At 41.1% G+C, this 24359-nt stretch overlaps 1 protein-coding gene across 23 annotated transcripts in view; it reads left to right on the forward strand.

Annotated features, from left to right (window-relative positions):
• Positions 1-24359, forward strand: part of LOC147236653 (ankyrin-3-like) — a 130736-nt gene that overhangs the window by 39873 nt on the left and 66504 nt on the right. For 21 of the 23 annotated variants that reach the window (XR_015108536.1, XR_015108548.1, XR_015108542.1 and 18 more), the window contains exons 2-6: positions 19308-19409; positions 19571-19669; positions 21417-21515; positions 22373-22471; positions 23935-24120. Coding sequence is in view for 20 of the 23 variants with exons in the window: in XM_086171841.1 (XP_086027967.1) it covers positions 19308-19409; positions 19571-19669; positions 21417-21515; positions 22373-22471; positions 23935-24120 (585 nt within the window). In the remaining 3 variants the exon portion in view is untranslated. Of the gene's footprint in view, positions 1-13528; positions 13608-13997; positions 14202-19307; positions 19410-19570; positions 19670-21416; positions 21516-22372; positions 22472-23934; positions 24121-24359 lie in introns of those variants that run through there. The other 2 variants (XM_086171833.1, XM_086171836.1) reach the window with 1 other exon arrangement.

Here is a 24359-nt window from a genome sequence, read left to right on the forward strand (position 1 = left end):
TCTGGATCCCCAACTTGCTCAAAGACAAGTTTTTTTTGTTCTGCTCATGTCAAATATCTGACATGTCTTTATGTCTGGGCTCCATTGACCGGATATCTCCGCAGCCTCCGCATGTGGGCCGGGCGTCGTCCGAAGCCCTGGCGCGGGCCGAGCGGGGCCGGTACTCGGAGGGGTCGGGAGCCGAGGAAATGGGCTGTGTTAGGACAAATCGATGGTAATAACACCTCTTCACAGTCAGCTCGCGCACGTGGAGGGGGGAGGGATACAAAGGGACAGAGAGAGAGAGAGAGAGAGAGAGAGAGTGGCGTTGTGTGCAAAGTAGGCGGCGGCTGCAGGGTGGGAGGGGGAGGGGGATGCACTTCCCTCCCTTGGGAATAGAAAAAAATATTCAGCGCCTCGTACCGAATCCCAAATATGAATAACCCTCAGTCCCAAAGTGCATCGATGTGATTGGGGGAAACCGTTTGATCTGGCAGGTTTTTAATTTAAAGTCAGCCATATTTCCTTCAGTTTGTACTCTAAAGGCTGTGTTTCTCCTTTTCTGACATTTGTGTTATTAGCTTCTGAAGCGCACGGATAGAAAATGGCTAGTTTGTTTTTTCTTTTTTTTTTGTGTGTGTTTCTGATCCTGGGAAAGTTTTTGTCAACCACTTGCAAGTTGTTTTTTTTTCCCCCACGTTCTAAAAGCAAGCCTTGCAGAACGTGGTAATTCAGCATGATGGCAGCTGATAGGGAAAGGTTGATCGTAGCTCTGAGGTTGGAGTGGTATTCTTTTACACAGCTGGTTATGTGTCAGATCACTGGGAATGCCGGACCTTTAGACGAAGCGATATTACAACACACAAAAAGAAAAAAAGGTGTTTCATTGTCATCTTGTGTTTTTTTTGTAACAGTTGTGTAGATGGCCAGAATAGGGGCAAAACGTTCTGTCGACTTGATGTTTGATCCTGAATTATTCACAAGTCGCTTTGCCAAACATGTCTGTGCTCTCTGTTAGAGGTAAACGCAACAAATCGCGGGATAGAGACGTATTTTGTCATCCCCCATTTAGAGGTCCTCGCTAAAAGTTGACTGAAGCGCCGTTCAACTGAAAACTGGTTCACGGGGACTGATTTAGAAAAGGTCAGAGAGGATTCTTGCAGTGGTTGGACAGTATCAAATTGTACCAAGTCTGAGATCCAAGGATGAAGCTGGGAGGAGCGCGGAGCACCCTTCTGAATAGCTGCCGGATTTGTCCTCTTCTAAATATGTCTGAAATTTGATTTTTGAGCTGTCTCAGTTTGTTCTTCCCTCCCTCTGTCCTGCTTCTGTCTCATCCTGCATCTTTTGAAAACTAAACACGTATGTGAAAATCAGTGCTTGGCCTGAATTTTGGACAAATTAATGGAGTCGGGTGTCACCCTATAATAATCCAGATTTCCATTTAGCAACTATGTTCCTGTATAGATTTGGGAATATTTTGGAAAATAATGAGGCAATTTCAAAACATCTATATGATTATTCGTGATGATCAATATGGATTTTTTGTCCCAAATACCAACCAAGGCATTATAACTTTTGCTGTCATTGCTGTAAAAGCCGATATCTTTTGTGGAATAAGTGGTATTTATAAATTTAGTACAGTCAACGAAATAAAAAAGAAAAAAAAAGAAAAAAAAACAGAATGAAACTTAATGGTGAGAGCCCAAGGTCACTGTGACTTTGCAAAATTCATTTTATATATTAAAAAAAAAAACACAAATGTTACAAAAATAAAAATATTCAACTCCAAAATGATTAAAAGTTGTGACATCATGTTGTTCTAGAGAGAGACTTTTATTAGATGAAGCCTTACAAAAACATGCCAGGAAACAAATGGGAATTTTACCCCTTTTGTAATAGCAAATGTAATTTATAGGTAAATAATATTGCATCTGATTTTCCATTCACTTAAATACAGTGTGTTGAAAATGTTTTGTGCATGTTTGTATGAATTTAGCTCGTCTATTGGATTAAACTCGATGGTCCAAGGTTACATATAGACAAAAAAAAGCTGTATTTGGCGCCCATCCTCCCTCCCACCGATTTGGCCAGTAAATATGATAAATATGATGGAATGGGGTCATTTATAAGGTGAAATGTTAACTTGGCACAGACAATATTATTACTTAAATGCTAAATTATTGCTTGGTGGAGACACATTCAAACACAAAGCAGTCATTGTAGTTATGTTGTAGTTAAAGGGACGGACAGGCGCTTCTCTCACGCTGCTACACGTTTACCTTTCGGTAAAGCCGTTATTCAGGATTAATAAGGCGAGCCCAGGGTGACCTCTGAGCTCCAGGCTCCTGCCAAAGAGCTATCAGTAATAACATAAAGCACGGGTGCAAACATAAGGCAAGAGCGCTGCTGAAGAGGAATTGGTTTTAAGGAATTGATGGAACTGGAGTGGGGGATTTGCTGGACGGGTGAAAAAAGAGGACACGATTAATCTAATTATTATTATTATTATTATTATTATTTATGACTCAATCAAAACAATCCAAGGAGTGGAGAACCAATAGCACATCTGCCTAACAGTTAGAAGGTCCCTGGTTCAATTCCAACAGGGGAAACTCCTTGAGGATCCCCTAAATTTACCGGACGTGCGAACGAAAGAATGAATGATTACATGTCTCGATATAATGAATGAATGAGTGAGTGAAGGATTGAATGTTCCTTTATGATGTGTGAAAGTTAGTGTGAATGGTTGAATATTTCTATATGATGTGTGAATGAGAGGGTGAATGGCTGAATATTTCCATATGATGGATGGATGAAAGAGTGACAGTTAAGTGTCTCCATATGACATGTGAATGATGTTGGAATGTCTGATCATGTGACTGCAGGATATGCACTATAGGCAATGAATGAATGAGTGAATGGTAAAAGATTAAAAATAGTGACTTGTCATGGATAATACCTCCTTTCCCACCTTTTTGTTTATTACTTAGAGTTTGAAAAAAAAAAATGAAATGATTTTTTTTTTTTAAATCAATTAAAGAGGATAGCTGGTCATTTTACCTTCAGCATTTTTTCCATTCCAATTTCTTTTATTTTCACTTTTTTTTTCTTAAACAGTTGTCAGGTGTCCAACTAGTGTGATGGTATCCTCCTCTTCTGTTGGTTTGTCTCTCTTGGACCGGTCGGCGTGTCTTACACACACACACACACACACACACACACCCAGCTCATTGAAAATAGAACAGCCCTAGGGGCACTTTGAACCTACTCCCCCGACGACAGGGCATTATCATGTTGACGAACACTGGGTATTTACTGTATATGTTCTGGCTATCTGGATGCTACTCTGAAAGCAGGTGAGTCGTACTTTGAGAAATCATCCTTTCATATCCACATGCAAACAGAATTTCTCATTTCTCAGGTAACGTGTAGTTTTGGTAATATAGTAACTTCTTTGGGTCCAGCTGGGGTAAATGTTGAAACAGATGGCTCATTCGAAAAAGTCAATCACTTCAGGCTATTTCTAAATGTTATTTGTTTCTCTTCTCCCAATATATAGCTTTAGATTCTCTTTTTTGACTTTACAAAAAGCATGTTAAAGTGTCCTTGGGCATCATTATCAATTCTCAGGGAAAGACTCAAACAGTTTCCAGATACAAACAAACAATAAATATCAACGTCTCCAATCCTGGATATGAAAACACATCCTAACGCCGCTATTCAGGTTACACGAGGTCACAAGTATATCCCATCTGCATCATTGCTAAAAGCACAGATCGATTTGTTCATAATTACTCCATTAAATATAAATCAACGGGTTTATTGATCGTGAATATTATTAGGGTGACGGCCACGATAACAAATGATATTTTTCCGCGTGAACAAAGCAAACAGCACTTCGCTCCTTGTTGATAGGAAGTTTTGTTCTAATTGCACACTTTGCTATCTGTCAGCATTCGGGCTCCATCTAATGTGCTAAGACGTAGCAATATGAGTCAGGTTGTTGTTAGTGTCGCTGCTGACTGGGTTGCTGTCAGTGTGTGTGTGTCTGTGTGTGTCTGTGTTTGTGTGTGTGTTGCTGACAGGGTTGCTGTCAGCTGTGTGTCAGCCATCTTGACACCCATGGTGCACTTTTAACTTTTCTGGGACCTTGACTCCTGACTTCCGAATGGCCACCACAGCTGTGAAAAAAAAAAAAACGTGGACCGAAAAAACACAACTTGCTGAACTGAGCGATTACAAGGGCTCGGGATGGGAGGGTGGGCAAAATAAACTGCTGCAGGAAAAAAAAAAAATGTGCTTGTTTTTCCATTTAAAAGGTCAAATAGCATTCATCATAGGGTCTCATCTAGTTTTTTAATATTAAATTGCAATCAGACCCTAAGGTAAATATTGTGATGAGTAAGGTTTTTTTTTTGTTTTTTTTTACACAAAGAGCACGTGGCTGCAAAACAAAAGGGTAATTTCAGGGGGAACTTTTTGCACTACTTCCCTGAATGTGTTTGGAGAACAGAAACCCACCTCCAAAAATGTATTTATTGAAGGAGACCAATAAAAGGGTTCTGAAATCCCTTGGTGAGCTAGTTGTGAAATCACAATTATTTGATTAGTGATAAACATTGTCATTCCTCTATGCGAACGCAATACCGCAAATAAACATCACACAATAATAATGAGAATAAAAATATTTATAGAGCACTTTCTATCAAAGTGCTGTACAAGTGAGAAGTGATAAGAGTGGGATACATTTGAATAACGATACATGCTCAATTCATTTATTCCTTCTATTGTGAAGAGAGGGAGGCACTGGGGTCAGAACCTTTCTATTAATGCATATACAGTATCTGTGTGTGTGACAGAGAGCAGGATTTATATTTTTATTTTTTTATTGTTATAAATTATTATTATATTAACAAAATGAGGTCAAATTAAACATGTCTAATCAGAATCCACTTCAGTCAGCACATCCGCAAAAAAGACAGAGAACGATGATGCTGAGCTGATTTGAGCAAAGCAGAGCGTATGTATGCAGGAGAGCATGTGTGTGTATGTGTGTGTGTGTGTGTGTGTGTGTGTGTGTGTGTGTGTGTGTGTGTGTGTGTGTGTGTGTGCGCGTGCGTGTGTGTTCTGCTCAGTTGGCCGCTATTGCTAGCCAAACTGACTCTACCCATCAGTCAAGGTTACTGTATGTCTTATTATAGGTCATTAGTCTCTCAGCTCAGCTCTGACCTTCACACGACTTGCAGCGGCACGAATATACACCGTAGCGGGCAAAATGTGTGTATTTTTGCGCATCAGGTCGATTCCGTGTATTTCACACAAGCGCAAAAAAAAGGCATTCTAGAATCCTCGGACTGCGTAGTATTTTTTCTTTTTTTTGGTTAGCGTGCTTGTGTGAGAGCGGGCTAGATGAGCGGTCCGCTGTGTGCTGTATGTGTGATGGATGGACACATGGGGTCACAGAGGGTCAGCCATCATGCCTGCACGAGGAGGGGACGGGGGGCGGGACAGCGGGGCAGGGCGGGGTGGGGATTGGCGCTTGCAAAGATGTCAGCCTCAGATTTTAGTGCTACGGGGCCTCACTCTCTAAAGTCAAAGTGCTGTCACCCATGATTTAAAATTGTTTGCCATGCATGAAGTAAAGACTGTCCACGGACATTAGGTGGCCGTGTGCTTTTACTGAAACTGACAGTTGAAAAACACATGATATCAGCAGAATTTCACCCAGATATTTGACTTTTGTGTACCTCATTCAAACCCAGGACACTTTTCTAAAATTATGGTTTCGGTTAAAGTCAATGCGCAATAAGCGAGCAGAAATACATTTTTACAATTAAATATTTAAACGTCGGATTATTTTCTCCTTTGTTTTTTGTTTGCTTGCAAGATGCCAACATCGGAGGCATGCATTTTTAGGACATTTTTGTGACACTGATAACACTTGACTTCAAAAAATAGAGAAATGAATGAATAATATTTCCGAAACATGCCTGCAAGCCAACAGTTGCAGCTTTCAGCATATTTTGTTTGAGTGCTTGCACCATCCATTATATAAACTGCTTTACTTCACACCTACTTTATGTTGTGTAAGTATAGAAATGGTCAAAAATGGATTTCAGTAATGCATCTATGGTTCTCTAAAATACTCATCAGCGGGCTGCGCGCTTTTACTTATGTACAGTCACTGTGACACCATGGATCACATTCGCAAATGGGCCCACTAAAATTTGCCTTATTTTAAGGTTAAGATATGAAACAGCCGCATCTTTTGATGGTATCTATCTGAATAAGCTGATATAAGTCGCTGTCATTTCAATCCTTTAAATAAACAGAAATCGTCTTCTTGCGTCGACCCCACCTGACTCTCGTGCCCTCCGGGTCAGAGATGCTGATTTGTCATATGTGTATAAATTAAGTTATGATAATAACATGTTATTTGGCATGTGTGAAAATAATCTTCATAAATGGAGTTTATATTACACAAATCAAATCCTTATTATATGATTTCTTATATTAGGCCCAAACTTTACCGCCCCAACTCAATTCCCTGATAAATAGATTTTTTTTCTTTTTAACACTGCTTAAAAGATTTATTTTGTAAAGTCACTGTTTCGCTCAAATCTTAAACAGTCAAGACAGTGGCGATAATGAGGAAATCCAACTTCTGAATTATTTTAACTTTTAATTTTGTTTTTTACAACTACAAAACACAGGTGAATTTGCCCCACCTCCACCTCCAGCCTCCATATCGCCCCTATGGTTGCTGCATTTGTGAACGTAGCTATTATGGATTTGAGCCTCCGCGCTCAACAATCCATTACATCGTGTTGCCCGAGGGCCAGCTGGGTCTTTCAGCAACCTAATAGACTTCTGTTTGTCAAGCAGAAATGCCAAGATCTGAAAGGCCATTATAATATGGCAGACTATAAAGTGTATTTGAGGAGGAGGCTGAATGAATGGGCGTATAAATTTATGGAGCGAAAAGACGAAATATGAGGATGTAAGATTAGAAAAAAGGAGGATTCCGACACACCTTCTTCATTTATATCAATACTCTCATTCTTTCATCCTCGGTGTGTGGCTGGACCACTTGATCTTACCTCAAAGAGAATGATTTCCTCTAATTTTTTTATCTGTGAGTTTAGTTTGGGGAGATTGAATCCTGGTCCATCTGTTGGACCATCTATGTGTGCAAGTGTGTGTGTGCGTGTATGTGTGTGTGTGTGTGTGGTGTCGAGACTGAGGCGGGGGCACTGGAGCACAGATGGTCTGCTCCGATCTGGTGTTCTATACCTGCCAAAGATCAGGCAAGAGCCTTCTCTGCCTCCATCAGGCAAAATAACACCCCCCCTCTTTTATAGACATTTTTTTATGAGCAATTAAAATGTGACGGCAGAATTGTAAATGATATCATCGTTTTCTGTTCCGATTTAAAAATGTATATATGGCTGTCGCCTTTATATTGTGTGGGAAAAATCCAAATGATTGTTTGTTGAAAAAAATCCGCCCTTCAACCTGAGAAAGAAAATTTGAATTTTTATTAGAATTTTTCATTTTGCGCATGTGGACGGAAAATGGCACGTTTTTCCCTCTCTCTCACCCGTTCTTTCAAGTCGCCCAAATGAAGCGATGCTTGGTTGCAGCAGAAATTTCACTGGACATCAAGTCATTTATCTAAACATCATTAGCGGGATGCAATAATGTGTACGAGCAGCATTTGCACGTGATTTTCTTCCCCATAAAATCTGGTGAAAAGCCTCTTTGTGCGCCGTCAAGGTCCCAAAAGGAACATAATTATCCTGCTCATAAATACACACGGGGAAAAACCACTTACCTTGTGAAGATGCTTTGAGACGTTATCTTTGTCAGATCTCCTCTTAAAACGAGGGCCTGGTTTGTTTTCCGAGTATGTTCAGGTTTATTTTTAAAGCTAAATTAAATGGAGAATATTCTGAATTAGTTCATATCACGTCCATCTTCTCCTACAGTCTGACGCATTCTGTGGAGGGAATGTTCACTTCAATTCAATTAAACTGATCGGGAGAAATGCAAATAATGTACGTGGCGCCAGAGACTGTAAATACGGAGAAGCTGAGAGACGACGCTGAAATTGGCGAAAGAGGGTGAAGTCAAGAGAGGGCTCTACATCAGTTCCTTTCTTACTCTGCACAAATTGAAGAGAGAAGACGCCAAGATCAACGGACCTCTGATAGAGCTTCGCTTTTGTGTTGGGAGAAGCATTTTAGGGAGCCACCTCAGTGGCAAGTGAATTTTGACTCTCCTCTCACTGAAATAACTCTCTCACGCCCGAGAATGGATCAAGAAAAGTCGATTTCGTGACAAAGATGTGAATCCACGCCGCCGAAACAATGAATTAAAAGGCGACAGATGTGTTTAGTTTCCTTCCACGTTCCAAAAGAGAGAGTAAATGGTTGTTTGTCTCCGTATGATGTGAATGAAAGAGTGAATTGTCATGTTTCTCTACATGATGTTTGATGGACACATTTTTTACATTTACAAAATCCTTGGGCACACCACCAACTGTGATGACACAAAAAAGACACTCTAACACTGTAAATATAATACATATAGTTAATAATATAGTTTTTTAATTTACTTTTTTGATTTAGCTACGAGTTCAGCAACAAGATAGCTAGCTTTGAGGGCTCTCTCATTTACCTTTGTGGTTTTTCCTCCAAATAATTGCCCGTTTCTCATTGTTTGTACGTAAGTGTACAAAATTGTCCATTGGGTTGTTTTGATCGGAAGGGTGTTTCGTTTGGAGATGGCGTTTAAGGTCGCTTGCCACAATGGCGTTATTGGATAGCTCCTCACCACACACCAAGCACAGCGGAGTCGCCGCCGTTGCATCCCCGGTGAAAGCGAATCCAAATGAAAGATAGCTTTCGCTGTATTGCCTTGAGCTCGCCGTCTTTTCTTTTTTCTTTTGTCGACCGCTCATACTAGGGCCTTCACCTGGGTCAGAATTTTGTCCAGGGACCTGTTCGGCATCTGCATTTTCCTTTCTCAGAAACATCTCCGTCACTTTTACTCACTCGTCTTGCTGTGATCCCATACTGCCACTGTCATGTATCGTGCTGCGCTAACTCTTACATTGATCTCCACGTTGTCGCGTCACAGACGTGATGACGTCCCATTTCTTATGGACAGATGCGCCTTATAATCCAGTGCGCCCTGATAATTTCCCATTGCACACATGGCAATCTCTTACCGCACACTGGTTGTAAATCTCTGTACTATATGATTAATAAATGAATGAGAGTGAATGGTTGTATGTCTCTATATCACATGTGAATGAGAAAGTGAATATTTATATTTCTCTATATGATGGTTGAATGAGAGTGTACTGGTGTACGTCTTTACATGACTTGTGAACGAGTGAGTGAACAGTTGTGACACCGTATAATGACAGAATTGGAGTGAATTAGAGAGAGATTGGTTGTATTTCTCTATATGACATGCAAATGAAGGGGTGCATGGTTGTATATTTCCTCCATATGATGAATGAATGAGAGAGTGAATGGCTGTATGTGTCTATATGACATGCAAATGAGAGGGTGTGTGTGTCTATGTGTGGACCTGCTATCGACTGGCGACCGGTCCAGGTGGAGCCCCCCCCTCTCGCCCAAAGAGAGCGAGGATGCACTCCAGCATCCTATGAGCGCAGGATAAGCACTGTGGAGAACGGATGAATGAATGAATGTTACCGGCAAAGACATATTCCAGGTAATAACTTGATAGCGAGCGTCTTTCCAGAAAGAAGGCGTCACGATGGACCCCTGTAACTCACTCCAGAATATCTTTGAAGAGACCCGGGTTTGACAAACTGAAAATTTCATTCTTAAGTAGGAATACAGGAACATCTTTTATAAGCAATCGTGTGAATTACTAATATGATGTTGCGTAAAATAAAGAAGCAGAGACTCACAGTGGATTCATTGGCCTGCAGATTTCCTGCGTGACCCATATTCCCAAACAATGTGGAGCGACCATCGTATAGCAGACAGATATTTGCACATTGTAAATGTGCAAAAATAGTATGACTTTATCTTCCACTGACAGCCAACTAAATATACAGTTAGGTGCAATGATCCTCCTCATAAGCAAGAATGATATCATTAAGTTGTTATAGAACATCCTTAGCAGCGAGAACCAATTGACTCAATCGACTTTTGCACATTTTTTAGACTATAACACGGCTTGTGCATTAAATGTTTAAAAGGTGTCCTTTTTCGCTCACGTAACTTATACTTATACCCCCTTCTGGGCTAATAAAAAAGCAAGGATAAAACATGATGTGCATCCACACGGGAAAATAGCTGATCTGGACTTGTGATGTTGTCATGCAGGAAAGCTTCCACCAGAGTCCAGTGTTTGACCGCTGAACGGAGTCTGCTGCAGGTCAAACCGAGGCTAGGGGGAGGAATATCAGATGGAGGGGGAGGAAGACGGGGATAAAAGGGATCTCTCTGACTTTGCGCCAGATGTAACTCAACTCTGGTATGTTGTTTGGTTCAGCCCTGACACTCACCCTCTTACCAAAGTCAGTATTTGTCTCAACAGTGTCCGGCGATGTTATATGAATGCAGTTTGAGCCTGTTTTGTAGAGATGGTGAGTCTCGGCCTTCAAAAGTAATTTCTTGATCCGTTTGACTAGTTTCTTTTATCTGCTCTCCCTCCCCATGCCTATTATAGTGGGGCCTGATTTCAGGTGACTTTTCAGCGAGACAGCTATTGATCAAAATACGCCGCACCTGTGTGAAGGTTTCACTTTTACAGCTGACGGTACCACCGGAGAAACCCGATGCGTCTTTCAGGTGGTCCCCCGCCTGAGCGTCAGCATTATGTCCCCCGTTCACAGGGAGTAGACAGACAGGAGAGCCCCTGTACGTGGCAGCCTGACCTCATAAGTAATAACAATTTTCGACAAGAAATGCACATTTTATTTGGTGGGTTGATTTCAATTTACTTTATTATAGATATACCGGATAATTAAAAACGTCTGCATGAGTCAAACCGATGCCTCCTCCTGTATTTGGATGGTTGTCGTTCACCTATTTTCCAGCAGCTGCGCTTCTCTTCCTCCCCCCGCTCCGCCCTGCTTTCTCTTCTTCATCCTTTTGCCATCACCCCTCCCTTTCCCAATGGTTTCAAGTCCTAGGTGACAGAAGGGAGCGGTGCCCTTGAGCTCCGTAAAGAAGAGGCAGTAAATATCCCTTGTGCCTGTGTGTGTATGTGTGTGTGTGTGTGTGTGTGTGTGTGTGTGTGCAGGCATACATGCATGCATGTGTGCAAGCGTGTTTGCATGTGCATTTCATCCTTTTAGGTTCGTCGACAAATATTGAGGATGCTCTTTGGCTATTTTACAGCTGCTGTAAATGGTTTTTCTTTTGTTTTGATAAGTCGGTTCTGATCTCCATTATTCAGTTCCATTGTGATTCAAGTGGTTTTAATTGGACCTCTCTGCCATTATTCATCACACATTTATCACATTTGGCTGAGCTGGTTGGGAGTCATTATTCTTTGCATACCTTGACGTACATGTATATATGTACAAGTATATAACAGCAACATAAGGCCGAAAAAAATGTTAAAAATCTTTATACACATATATAACTGACACGTAGAACAGCTAAAAAGTTTTTTGATTCACAATTTAAAAATTCTAAATATAGAGGAACAAAAGTACAAACAAGAGATCCATAGACTAAATAATTCAGGGGATATTTTTCAATTTTGTTTTTCACAATAATTACACATTTCTACTTTGAAATGCTGCTGAAACCAAAATTCTTTTTTTAGAAAAATAAATGTTCTGTATAAAAAAATCAATGCCCATAAATACCTACAAAAATATATAAGTGTACATTTCTCAAAATAATTAATATATGAATCATCCCATTTTGAGGCTTTTTATAGTTCATTATGATATCCATTGTGTGCACATTGCTCAGATTGAGGGCATTAAATTAGAATAATAGAGTTTAAGCATTACCTATTAATCATTCTGATCATGCAGTTTCACATTTCATCAAAAGATTTTCATAAAAAATACAATTTATCTTATTTGATGGCTATTAAATGTTTAAAAAGATCTCATTTAAGGACAAAAACATATCACAGCAAAATCTGTGTGCATGTAAATGAAATATTTTTTCTCGCGGGACCGAGTCTCACTGGCTTTGTGGCTGTTGAAAATCACACAAGAATAACCGTGGCGATGAGTCAAAAGAGCTGATTTTCCATCGGTAATTTTATTCTGTTGTAACCACCCCCAGTAACCATGGTAACCCTGCAGGTTTTTTTTTTCCAAAAGGGAAGCTGTCTCTCTGCAGTGTTAGCGTGAAAAGGCCTGGGAGCCACCAGTCACATGTTCAACATGTCTCCATTGGTCTCGAGCATCTGTCGGCCCCTCTGTCGCTCATCGCAAATCGGCCTTCCTCTTCCTCGCTTTACATTTCTCTCACTCTTGCTAATTTTCAATCTTAAATCTTCGGTTTTCAATCTTCCAAATCTTCACCTCCGGAGTAAAAGCCCACATTTTCGGCAATGCTATTTCCTGGCGGGAAGTAGCTTTACTTCACATGAAGTATGTACGTCAGAGTGCTTGATGCTGCAGGAGCCCTGCTATCCATATGGTAGCATCCCAGCAGCACATTTCTTTTAAGGATGTTCATTAAATATAACTGGGGATTTCACTGCATTTGTTTCGAGCGTGAAGAATGAAAGCACAATCAAGGTGGTCCTCAGTGATAACATAATTATCATACTATTAGGTGTGATAATTCAAGATCAGAGATATTACATCATGCTCAACCTCACGATTTCCCGCCCTTGCTCAAAGATAGCGATCGCATCCACCTTTCTCTATTTTCACAGCAAAGCTGTACGTGCTGTGAGCTCTGAGCAGGATTTGAGGCACACTGAGGAGGAGGGGGGGGTCTTCTCAGCCCCCAGTGGGGGTGTGTCTGCTGAGGGGTGAAAGGTGGGAGTAAAGGGGGTGTCCCTAATACCAAAGTAAAAGCCCCTAATCCTTTGATAAAGTGTCCCAATTGAACGAGTGGGGGGTGGGACACACTGGTCGACGTCTGGTGTCATTGTTGTTCCCCACACGCACACACCTACACACACAAAGACTCACACACTGACTGCTGCGAAGCCGGTGAATCAACTGCGCCAGGTAGAGAGCCGCAGCGTCCGTTCTGCCCACACTCACTTGGTTCATTGTAAGAGACGAGGGAAAAAAAAATAGCCTGATAAGCAGGATGACAATAAAGAATCACACACTGGCAGGGATGGAGGAAAGCAGGCGGCGAGAACCAGAATGAGTGGGAGGGAAAGAGGGAGAGAGTGGGTGGGATAACAGGGGGGGCATATCCCAGTCCTTTCGGCTTAAGTATTTGTTTCAGCTTCTATTTTCAGATCAACCTCCCCCCCCATCCCTCTCTCCCCATCCCTCTCTCCCACCCACCCACTTTTTTTGTTTTTTGCTTCTCTAACCTTGGATATCGGGATAACACAGACACGCACTGACCCCGGAGTCAATGAAGGTGAGGAAGAAAAGGAAGGAGGAGGAAAAAGAGGGAGAAGCCTCAGCTGTTATGGTAAGTCGGTGTGCTCCTCCTGCACCCTCCGACATTCAAAAGGGACTATCCGAGCCGGGGGAAGAAGCATGGAAGGGAGGAGGGGGGGTTACCCTTGTTGACTCATTCAAAAGAGAGTCAGGCAGAGGGGGATTTAGCATGTGTCCTATTTGGCGTGAAAGACGTTCAGTGCTTTGTTTACTCAACGTTGGAAAGTTAGAGACCCCCCCCTACCCTCTCCTTTTCCTCCTGTCACCCCTGTTTTTCCTCTCCTCTTTCCTCTCCCAATCCCTCCACGTGAGAGTCAAACAGACGACGGAGGGAAAAAAAAATCCAGTCCGGTGTACCTTTTAGTGCTTCTGTTTATTTATTTTTTTCTATTTCTTTTTTTTGTTTTATTTCCATCACAAGACACCGATGGCATCTTGCACTTTTCTCCGAGTGGGAAGGATGCCCGTGAGGCTGAGATAAGAACTGAGTGACCGGTTGGCGGTCGGACCACTCTGAGCTCAAGTTTCATTCCTTTTTGCACGGAGGAGGGAAAGAAAAAGGGAGAGAGAGGAAAGAGCAGGCAAGAACATGGCTGTGGAAGAGGGTACTGTTTTTCTAACACAAGTGAGTAGCATTCACATTTTTACTCATTTGCTCAAAATTAGTGGACGTTATATCATCAGCGACATCTTCCTCAATGGCACGGTGAACTGCTCCAGTGGTTATTTGTTATGCATATGTCACTTTAGCCTAACCAATGCGTTGTGATTGGATGAATGGCTGTCAGTTTCTGGGCAGGGATTTGATGCACCTGCATGTACTCGACAAAATATGTCAGAAAAATTCTGAAGTTTAAACAATATGTTTTTGCATCGCTCCGTTTCTGCAGGTGTTTGAGATTGCAAAGTACTCTTTCCAAAAAAGTCAAATTAACCTTAATGTTTTTTTTCACTGCTGTTGTTAATTATAAAGGCCCCGAGACGTTATCAATTGATTTTGGCCGTGTGAAAGACAGCCTTCAAGGAGGGTTAAACTGTGGGTGCTTTGGCCGTGAAGATGTTCAGCTCCACTTTAAGAAGCTTCTTTACGAGAGGTGGAGTGTCTTAAACAATTTACAACCGAGTCCTGCAGCAGCTCCGTTCAACCCCTCTTTGGATAACTTTGACCCGGATGGCTGGGAATCTTTACACAGACATGTCATGCAGACAAAAAGCACATTTCCGGGACAGATTTTTTTTTCTGCAGTCAGTTTCATTTCTGCTGTTGGAGAATAAATTATGTAATTTCTGTAATATAGCTCATGTAAAAGCTGAATATCCTAGTGGGCCGAGATGTTAATTTTACATTCATTGATTTATTCATTCATCTGAACCAGTCAGGCAGTGAGTAGCTGGTTGCTTACACCTGGAGAGACCGGTTTTTAGAACCAACTGTCAGTCCAAGGATTTGCATTTCCAGGACAGTTGTTTGTTTGCATCTTTGCCCACTGCGCTCCTCTGGTACTCACGCCTAGTCCAAAAATATGTATTCCGCCATAACTTACCAAATCAACAGGGCCCAAAACCACCATCTGAAGTGACTTGTCACATGGTTTCACTCCTCCCGGTGGCTGTCAGTGAGTATGGCGCTCTCGATGAACCGGATATCTTTGCTTTGGTACGGCTGCTTGGATGTTCTCCAAACAAATGGATTGATTATTTACCATCCATTCCGCTCCATGCGCGGAGTGGAGACGAGGCATTGAACCATATGAGCTTTGGTCTGTCTTACCTTGACATTTTATTATAGAACGACATCAGAACATTTTTCAGTGATGCCCGGTTGTTGGGGTCGAGATCTTTGGCATCGGTGGGTATTCGGGCCGCCACCCCCACCTCCTGTTTTGTTCTGGCAGGGGTTGTGGAGCTCTCTGTTTTGTGCTGTCAGGGGAGCCGGGGGATAAAGTGTAACAATACTGGTCTGGCCCTGTTCTATGCTCGCTCGCAGGGTTCCATCAGCACTTACATCACCGTGTTTTTGGTTCCATACTTCGATCAAAAAAAAACATATGCTCACAAATATGTTTGTATGATCTAGCTGACACCACCAATGTCCAGCCTGAAGGAGATTTTAGCCTTCGAGGCTTTGTTCAGGATGTCAAGAGTCAGGTATACAATCATCAATAAGAGGAAAAATGATCAGTGTCGATTGAGTTTTGCTGAACATTTGCCCCCGTCCCCACAGATAGCTGTATGCTCAGCCGCTTTCTGTGACAAAGATAAACTGTGACCCAGTTTCATGCTGCATAATAATTGCTGACAGTAGCTACTATATGTGACACTGTATGAATTGATTGTGAAACACAGGAATTTAGTTATATGCATCAACAAAATCCAAATACAGCTTTTGTATGATTCATTTTTTTTCATCATCTACATCGTCCATCAATATAGATTATTTCTCCTTGTAAATCGATTGTATTCAGTATTTCAAGCATGAGTAAAGTTTTTGTTTAGACACAATTTCCCTCAATCTTTCCTCCAGAAGCAGTAAAAGGTTCCCCGACAATATTGCTTAGTTTCTCACATCAACTCTGTTTGAATCATTGTTTTTTATTACATTCAAATATTCAAACCATTAAACATTATGTGACATCTTAACTTGCAATTGCTTGTTATTACTGTAACATACAATAGGAATAAGATGTCAGTTATAAGATTATGAGCATCTGTAGACACTTGTCATTGACCGGGGGGTAATTTATAATAAGAAATAAGTGGCAAATTGTCATTGTAGCACAGCTCACACTGAATTAGCTGTATTTGTCTTTTGTAAGACTAACATGGAGCGTTGCTCAGTCTGGAAGCTTTTTCACTCATGGCTCGGGCATGACAGATTTCTACCACCCGTCCTCTCTCTCTCTCTCTCTCTCTCTCTCTCTCTCTCTCTCTCTCTCTCTCGTGCTTCTATCTAACATTAGATTAATGCTTTCCTTCAGGCTTAACCAAGTCTTTAATGGCCCCATTTTCTTTGAACCTCTGATCTGTGGCTTAATGATATTTCTCTTACTAATCTCTCGCCCTGACTTGTGTAACTGTTAATTCACGGAGACTTCAAGATGACATCGACGGCATGGAGATGGAGGGACATGTTGGTCACTGGTCTTCACTGCGAGCATTAAGGGATAAACTGATGAATGAAATGAAAGTGGCTTATGGATAAAAACTATAATCTGCCACTTAGGCTTGGTTTGAATTTTTTCGATAAATCTTTTTTTTTTCAGATTTACTATCTATTTCAAAACTGGTCAGCCAATTCAGTCTTCATTCAGATAATTACACCAAAATGTCAGCTGCACTTACATAAAATTTAATGGTTTGAATCACCGTCGCCATGGAAGCGGCCCGTCAACAGCGGGACAACCTGAGTATTTCCATATCGGAGCATTTGGTGACACTCTCAAAAAGCCTCCGAGACGCGGGGTCACATGCTGCCGCTGCACAGCAAAGCGCAGCACTTGCTCTCTGGACGCAAGCTGGTTATGTAAGAAACAACTGTTGAAATGTGTACAAGCGTGCAGACGTGCACACACACGCTGTATGGATAATGTCCCCCAGCAGTGAAACTGATGACAGAAAACTGTCGCACATTCATCAAAATGCTCTTATGAAATACTGAAATCAGTCCTTTGATTAAGAATCAAATCTTAAAGCATTTAAAAACTAATTAAAAAAAAAAGCAACACAAGCAGCTTCATGCACGAAACAAACACATGCACATAGCTTTTCTATAATCCAAAAGTTCTTAAAAAAGGAAAAAATACATATGATATTCCCTGATATTGAAAATAAATAAATAAATGACATAAAGTTGCTAAAAAAAAGAGAAAATGAAGTAACATTCAAACTAAAAGTGCATTTACTCACTGTGCCTTTGTTTATCATTATATAAATATAATGTATTCGCCTGTACATATCGTGAGAAGTGTCCATTATGTAAAATAATGGAAAAAAAAAAAAACCCATAGGATTTATTTTGTGTAATATTCACTGCACTGAGGTTTGCTGGGGGTCCTGTAGTCTTTCTCAGCTGTCATTGGACAAGAGGCGGGGTTCACCACGGACAGCCAATCATGGGGTCGTATACAGACGCAATCATTCAGTCAAGGAAATGCAGGGTCTCCGATGAACCTACCGGATGTTTTGGAAATGTGGGACATGGGTCGAGAACATGCAAACTCCACACAGATTCCCTTCTCGCCAAAAAATTATCCACACTTAATATGAGGGATTCACAAAGTTTAAATGGACTTTCTCACTCTATGTAGTGTAGATAAACCCTATAAAATTTTTTTTGAAAAAATCATCTTTTTAATGTTGGCTCTGTAGCCATTTATGGTCTCTGGGAAGAACTTTACCCCTCACTGTGTCAGTGAACCTGCCGGTGCAGGCTCTGTTCCAGTGACACAGTCTCATGACTTTTCTGAAGGCCGCCAGACCAGAAATATCATTAGTGTTTTACTGCTGTCAAACAGTGTGTGTACGTGTGTGTGTGTAAGAGAGAGGGAGAGAGGAAGAGAGAGAGGGGGCACTTCAAGATTCGAGCTCATTGGCCGGACACTTCTAGATTTATACAAACGGCCAATGCCATCATTGAAAATGCTTGGCTACCAGGGAGAACCGCTTCATCTGCTATAATTGCATTTGGATGCTACACATGCATGCAACGAACACACAGACGCTCCTCTCTCTTGTATTTTATCCATGGAACAATCTTGACGCTGGATGTTCACTCACATCTTGGCTCCGAGTCAGATCCCTCGATGTTCGGCAGAGTTATTTCTGGAGGAGGATGGTGGTTGGGGGGAGGCGGAGTACAATGTTGGATGACTGCTCGAACAGTTTGGCCCCGCTGAGTTTATCCTAAGTGTCTCTGGACGACAGGCTAAATTTAGCCGGTCTGGGGCTTTTGATAATTCAGGGGAATTTTTTTTTTTTTTTTTTTTATTGCAGCGTTCTCTTTTCATCTTACTTCTGTCTCTCTTCTGTTTTTTTTTTTTTTTTAATGTAAAGATTGGCAAAATACGAAGTTTGCTCGCTGTCGCTTGGAGTCAAACCAACTGAAATAACAACAGAGCAGAAAAGCACAACCGATCTGTTGTCAGGTTCTCTCACCATTCTTTGTGTTTGTCTTTCCTCCTCCCTCACTCACGCACATATTTCTTATAGGGGCAAAAACATGCTTGCCTCATCATTTTATTTTGGTGCGCCAAGCCCTATTTCCGTGGTGGAATAAAGGACAGCCAAGCAGAATAGAAGCTGCTCCGCTTGTCGCTGCACCGTGATATAGACCTCTTCGGTGGTGGATCGCCTGATCTTTCATCTTTGGGATCCGAATGACCAAAAACAGTCTCCATGGGGATGAGACGGATAGCGGAGGATGAAGTTCTGTACACTGCTGGGATGGAACTGTGAGCCGGTGCCTTTTAACGGGTCCATGTTTGCTTTATGAATGAGAGCTTTGGTGGTGGATGATGAACCTACAGGATGTGCTTGATTTTTTCTTCTGTCCTCTCTTAAGATGATTTGGGGTTTTTAAGAAGTTATGGCCGAGTTCTACCTGGTACTCTTTTTTTTATTTTTCAGTTTTCATACCGTAATTGTTACAGCGGCAGTAAACGCGATGCAAACAGTTTTGCAATTGGTGTTTGACCCGATCAATTCACCAATGATCTTTCTTTTCTCTTTCCAGTCTGACAGTAATGCCAGTTACCTGAGAGCTGCCCGGGCAGGAAACCTTGAAAAGGTCCTTGACTACCTCAAGTCTGGGGTTGAGATTAACATTTGCAATCAGGTGAGTTGTTTTTTTTTGAGATCCATGTTTATCCATCCTTATTTATCTGTAACAAATATAAAAGTTCATATCAGCAGGCTGACATCCCTGATGTCAGGGGCTCGGGTTTTACACCCAAGAACAACCGCAGTATTTCACTTCAATTTGAATTCCTTTCTCAGAATGGTCTGAATGCTCTCCATCTAGCCTCCAAAGAGGGGCATGTTGAGGTTGTTGCTGAGCTGTTAAAGCTTGGAGCTGCAGTGGATGCAGCCACCAAGGTAAGCCGCGCCTTCTTACCTGGTGCATGTATACTAATGCTAAATGGCAGAGCAAACTATATTTTTTGGACCACGTGAAGCTACAGTAGAACCTTCATTGGACGTAATAATGCGACAATATTAAGTAGACCCTGTGAGGCGCTTTTGATTCAATAGTAAGTGAATTCTCCTACTACTACTAATAATAATTACAATACAACATTGCTATCTGACCCTTTATGTGTTACCCTGACTTATATCCACTCGACGTAGATAAAGAAGCTTCATCTGTGTCACATTTGAATAGGACATCATATTAATGTATTGCATCTGCCCAGGGTCCCTTCTTTCATCTCTCGTTTCCAGGGAAATCCTTGGAAAACATTAGCCAGATATGTGCCTGGCAGGCTCCGTTTCAGCCGTCTGCTCCGCTCCCTCTGCCACAGGCCCAAGTGCCACGCGCTCATAAACACGAGACACAATGAAATATTAAAGATCAAGGAGAAAAAAATTCCCCAATTAAAGCCTCCCAGTTGTGACCTTGAGGATGCTGGGGGATTAGTTCACATCTTTGGGAATTAATGCCCGTGCCCTATTTCATGCAGCTAGTTGTGAGGATCAAGGAAGTATTCTAATCCCGTTTAGGATACCTGTAGGTATAATGAAAGTTGTTGCATCTTGGTCTTCTTGTGAAAGAATAACACACAAAAAAATCTTGCCGTTAGTAGCTTCCAAAGATGCATGTGATTCTTTTTAATGCGGATTTTGTTAAATGTTGATTTTATATTTTGGAGGTTTTGGTGTTCGCGCTATGCTTTTCCAGTGTCGATTTCACATGTTTTCAATTCTTTACAATGCTGATTTTGCAACATGTGAATTTATATTTTGGAGGTTTGTTGTTTGCGCCAAATAATATTTTCCACAGTGTCTATTTCACATGTTTTCAATTGGAGAAGAAGTTGCTGCTTGTTGTGGACACTGCAATATTGACAAAGCATTGCACTTTAATTCATGTTCACTTGAATGATCTCTGACAGATGGTCAGAATGCGAAACACTACAATGATCCGAACGTCAAATAAAAAAAAATAATAATTAGATGGTGATGACAGGGGTGAGAGATATTTGGTCGATTTCCCAGCTACAAAATCCAACATCCTCAGCACCTTTTATATACTATATCCTATAACCTGTAGGTTAACTTTGATGTTTTGTGCATTTCACATACTGCTCTCTATCAGTATCACTCACACTGGTCGGCCTGTAAGACCGTATCCGGAATCACGATTGGTAAGATGAAGTGCTGTGCATATCAGTTATATTAGAAAGCGTCATTCAGATATTTGATTAATCCCCAACTTTATACGCTGCGCACTTGATATAGATCCAAGGTGTCTCACATAAAGTTCTTATTTCCCTGCTATTGTATCCGGTAATATGATAGATCTTTATTGCGCAACAGCACTTGTTGTGAATTACAACCAGATCAGTATCACACACACAGGATGGGAACTGGGGATTGGCTCTGCGCAGGTTCATAAAGAAAAATAGGCCCCCTGTTTTTTTATTTATGGCTGAGACTCAACAAGAGTTAACGTGAGACACGGAGCATCGGAGGTGACACATTTTTGGCAGAGGAAAAGAGCGGGTTGGGTAGAACCACAAGCAGGCTCTCACATGAATCTTCTAACAGAGACACGTGGTTGAAATGTCAGGACAGGTGGTTCGGAGCTTAACACACATTCCTATGGTTGTTGCCTGTAATCCAGAAAGGAAACACCGCTCTGCACATCGCCTCGCTGGCCGGCCAAGCGGAAGTCGTCAAAGAGCTAGTCACCAATGGAGCCAATGTCAATGCGCAATCTCAGGTGAGATTAATCACCAAAAAATCGGTATGGTGGCAAGTGGTCTTCCCTTAAAAATGAAATGTCTGACTGTAAACACTGCCAGATCAAGCTGACTTAAAGTGATCCAAATACAATGCATGTCCCAACAGTTTTTAAGTTATTTATAAGTGTGTTGTTTTTTTTTTTAATACTAATATTCAAAAATATATTTGTATTACACAAGAATTGCAGTTGTTTCACATTGGCCAAATAGCCATAACATATCCCTACCGGTGCATCTCCTGATCCAAAACTAGGTGGTGATACACAGATAGAAGGAAAGATTAGTGGAAATGTAACATTAAATTAATTTTTAGGAATGTCGCACATTTGCAAGCAATTAGAAGATTTGTCTTTTAATAATGATCAAAAAAATAATAAAAATACATTAAAAAAATGGGATTATACCCTCTGGTTTTTAAATGGGCACAGAAAAAAAAAATTGCAAATGTTATCCATCATACGACATGAACAACTGACATATCAGTAGTCTCAAGATCATTACTTACTCACTAATTATTACTTTTCTGCAGGCTTTTGTTTGAACAGATATGCAATAGTCATTGTATTTTATCTGAAAACTTTTATCATTGGGTTAACTAATTTTATTACTATTTCATTTTATTTTACAGATTGTATTAAATTTTATATAATTATAACAGTAATAATAAGAACAATATCATAACAATTACAAAAATTGAAGCATTTTCATTCTATAACTTAATTTCTAACCTACTTTTTATTTCAGAAACATACCGTAGGTGGCAGTGTTTCCTTTTGTTTTTTTTTAATCATACATGTACCGATTTTTACTGGTTTGTTTATGCTTGCACATGCAGAATGGATTCACCCCTCTATACATGGCAGCTCAGGAAAACCACCTGGAGGTGGTACGTTTCCTTCTGGAGAACAGCGCAAGCCAGAGTATGGCCACAGAGGTACCGTGCACATTAATTTGTTGCTGTCACTGTTGTCTACAGTTTATCTGTGTGTGTGTGTGTGTGTGTGTGTGTGTGTGTGTGTGTGTAGGTATGTTTCAATGTGCTCCAGAACTTTTTTTTACAAGTCCTGGATCATCGCCTATAGTCGTACCATTATGTCTCCAATCATTTTCTCTACACTCATGTGAGGTCTTCGCATCTTGTACTAATCACAGTCATTTCTGTTTCTCTCCCTTCCTCCGATCCCTTCCATCCCAAACCAACTCATCCGTCTGTTATTGTTTTTTTTAACCTCTCTCTCTTCTACTGACTCTCGTGTCTCTATCTCATCCGCTCACATTCTCTCTGTCTTTCTACTGACCCTCTCCTCCTCATCCTCCCCCCATCTCTTCATGAGAGACTAGGCAGCGCTTCATTGATTGGTAGTGTATGGTGGTGGAGGCAGAGTGACCTTGAGCGGGTCGCTGATGAGGTCCACTGCTCTCGCCTTTCCTCCATGGCTGCTGATGCTGTCACTGCTCTGATTTACGTTGCTCAGCTTGTGGAACCTGTACCCGCACAAACAGACTTACTAGTCACTTCACATACAGTTACACACACACACATGCTGATGAGGCTAATGGAATACCTAGGAAGTCCAAAGTCGATAGGATAATGTCTGAATATAGGACAATCTTTATACTTTACAATCTGCCTTCAGTTGCGGGAAAAAAATGTGTTGCACATGTACATCCGCTCGCAAACACCTGCCATTAAATACACGAATGCAGTAATATGCATGTAAATCGATGCTTTTGTGCATAAACATAGTCAGACATGAATCACACAGAAAAGCAGAATAGGACATCTCGCATTTTGAATTATGTATCATAAGGATGTGCGTGTGTGTGCCTGTGTGTGTGTGTGTGTGTGTGGGTGTGTGCAAGCGTGCGTCCCACCGTGTCGCCTTATGTAACTTACATTAACTTCCTACACGGAGAGGCTTAGGAATGTAAAACATCTGCTGCAACTGTCTGACACTGTATCATTTATTACACTCAGGTACCAAAAAGAAAAAAAAGGAGAAAAATCTGTGTTAAACTCCAACATATTATTTTATTGAGAGGTCATAATAATGAAAAAAAAAATCAATAAAAAGCATGAATGAAAGTAGAATTATTAATCTTGAGATAAAAAACTTTTTAAGTTTCACAATTGTAATTTGGTGGAAATGGTCTTTAATACATCTATAAATCAGAATATTTAGAGGTGTTGGGAATTAATACACTCTAAATGGATGTTTGAATGATCTATTCAAACCTGGTCGTCTTGTCTTTTTTGCCAAAAATAACCATAAATCATATTTAATCAAGAAGTTATTACAAACCGTCATCCTAACCGGTTTGTATCTTCTTTCATTGCGGTGCCTCAGTCCGTCCGCTGCTCCCCGAGTGACCTCCCCTCTTTCTCCTCGCACATAGGATGGCTTCACCCCTCTGGCGGTGGCCCTCCAGCAGGGCCATGACCAGGTGGTCTCCTTGCTTCTGGAGAACGATACTAAGGGCAAGGTGCGCCTGCCTGCCCTGCACATCGCTGCCCGCAAGGATGACACCAAGGCCGCGGCCCTGCTCCTCCAGAATGACCACAACGCTGACGTCGAGTCCAAGGTGAGTGGCGTGAATTTTAACTTCATTAATAATCCATGTCTTTGGATCCTCTTTTTTTTTGTTTTTTTTTTCTTTCTTGATGCCCTTTCTCTATTGCTTTCTCTACGTTTATGTTTGGAGCTGCGTATATTTTGCTTTTACTGGGCCAAATTATGAATTAAAGGATTCGGGGAACACCAAAAGAGGGCAACTGCGCTGAGAAACAGGAATAAGACGCAAAATTAGACATGCCCTTTCAT

Source organism: Fistularia commersonii, chromosome 2 (genome assembly GCF_037954325.1).
Source record: "Fistularia commersonii isolate RoL2024-O1a breed Wild chromosome 2, RoL_Fcom_v1.0, whole genome shotgun sequence".
Lineage (NCBI taxonomy): Eukaryota > Metazoa > Chordata > Actinopteri > Syngnathiformes > Fistulariidae > Fistularia > Fistularia commersonii.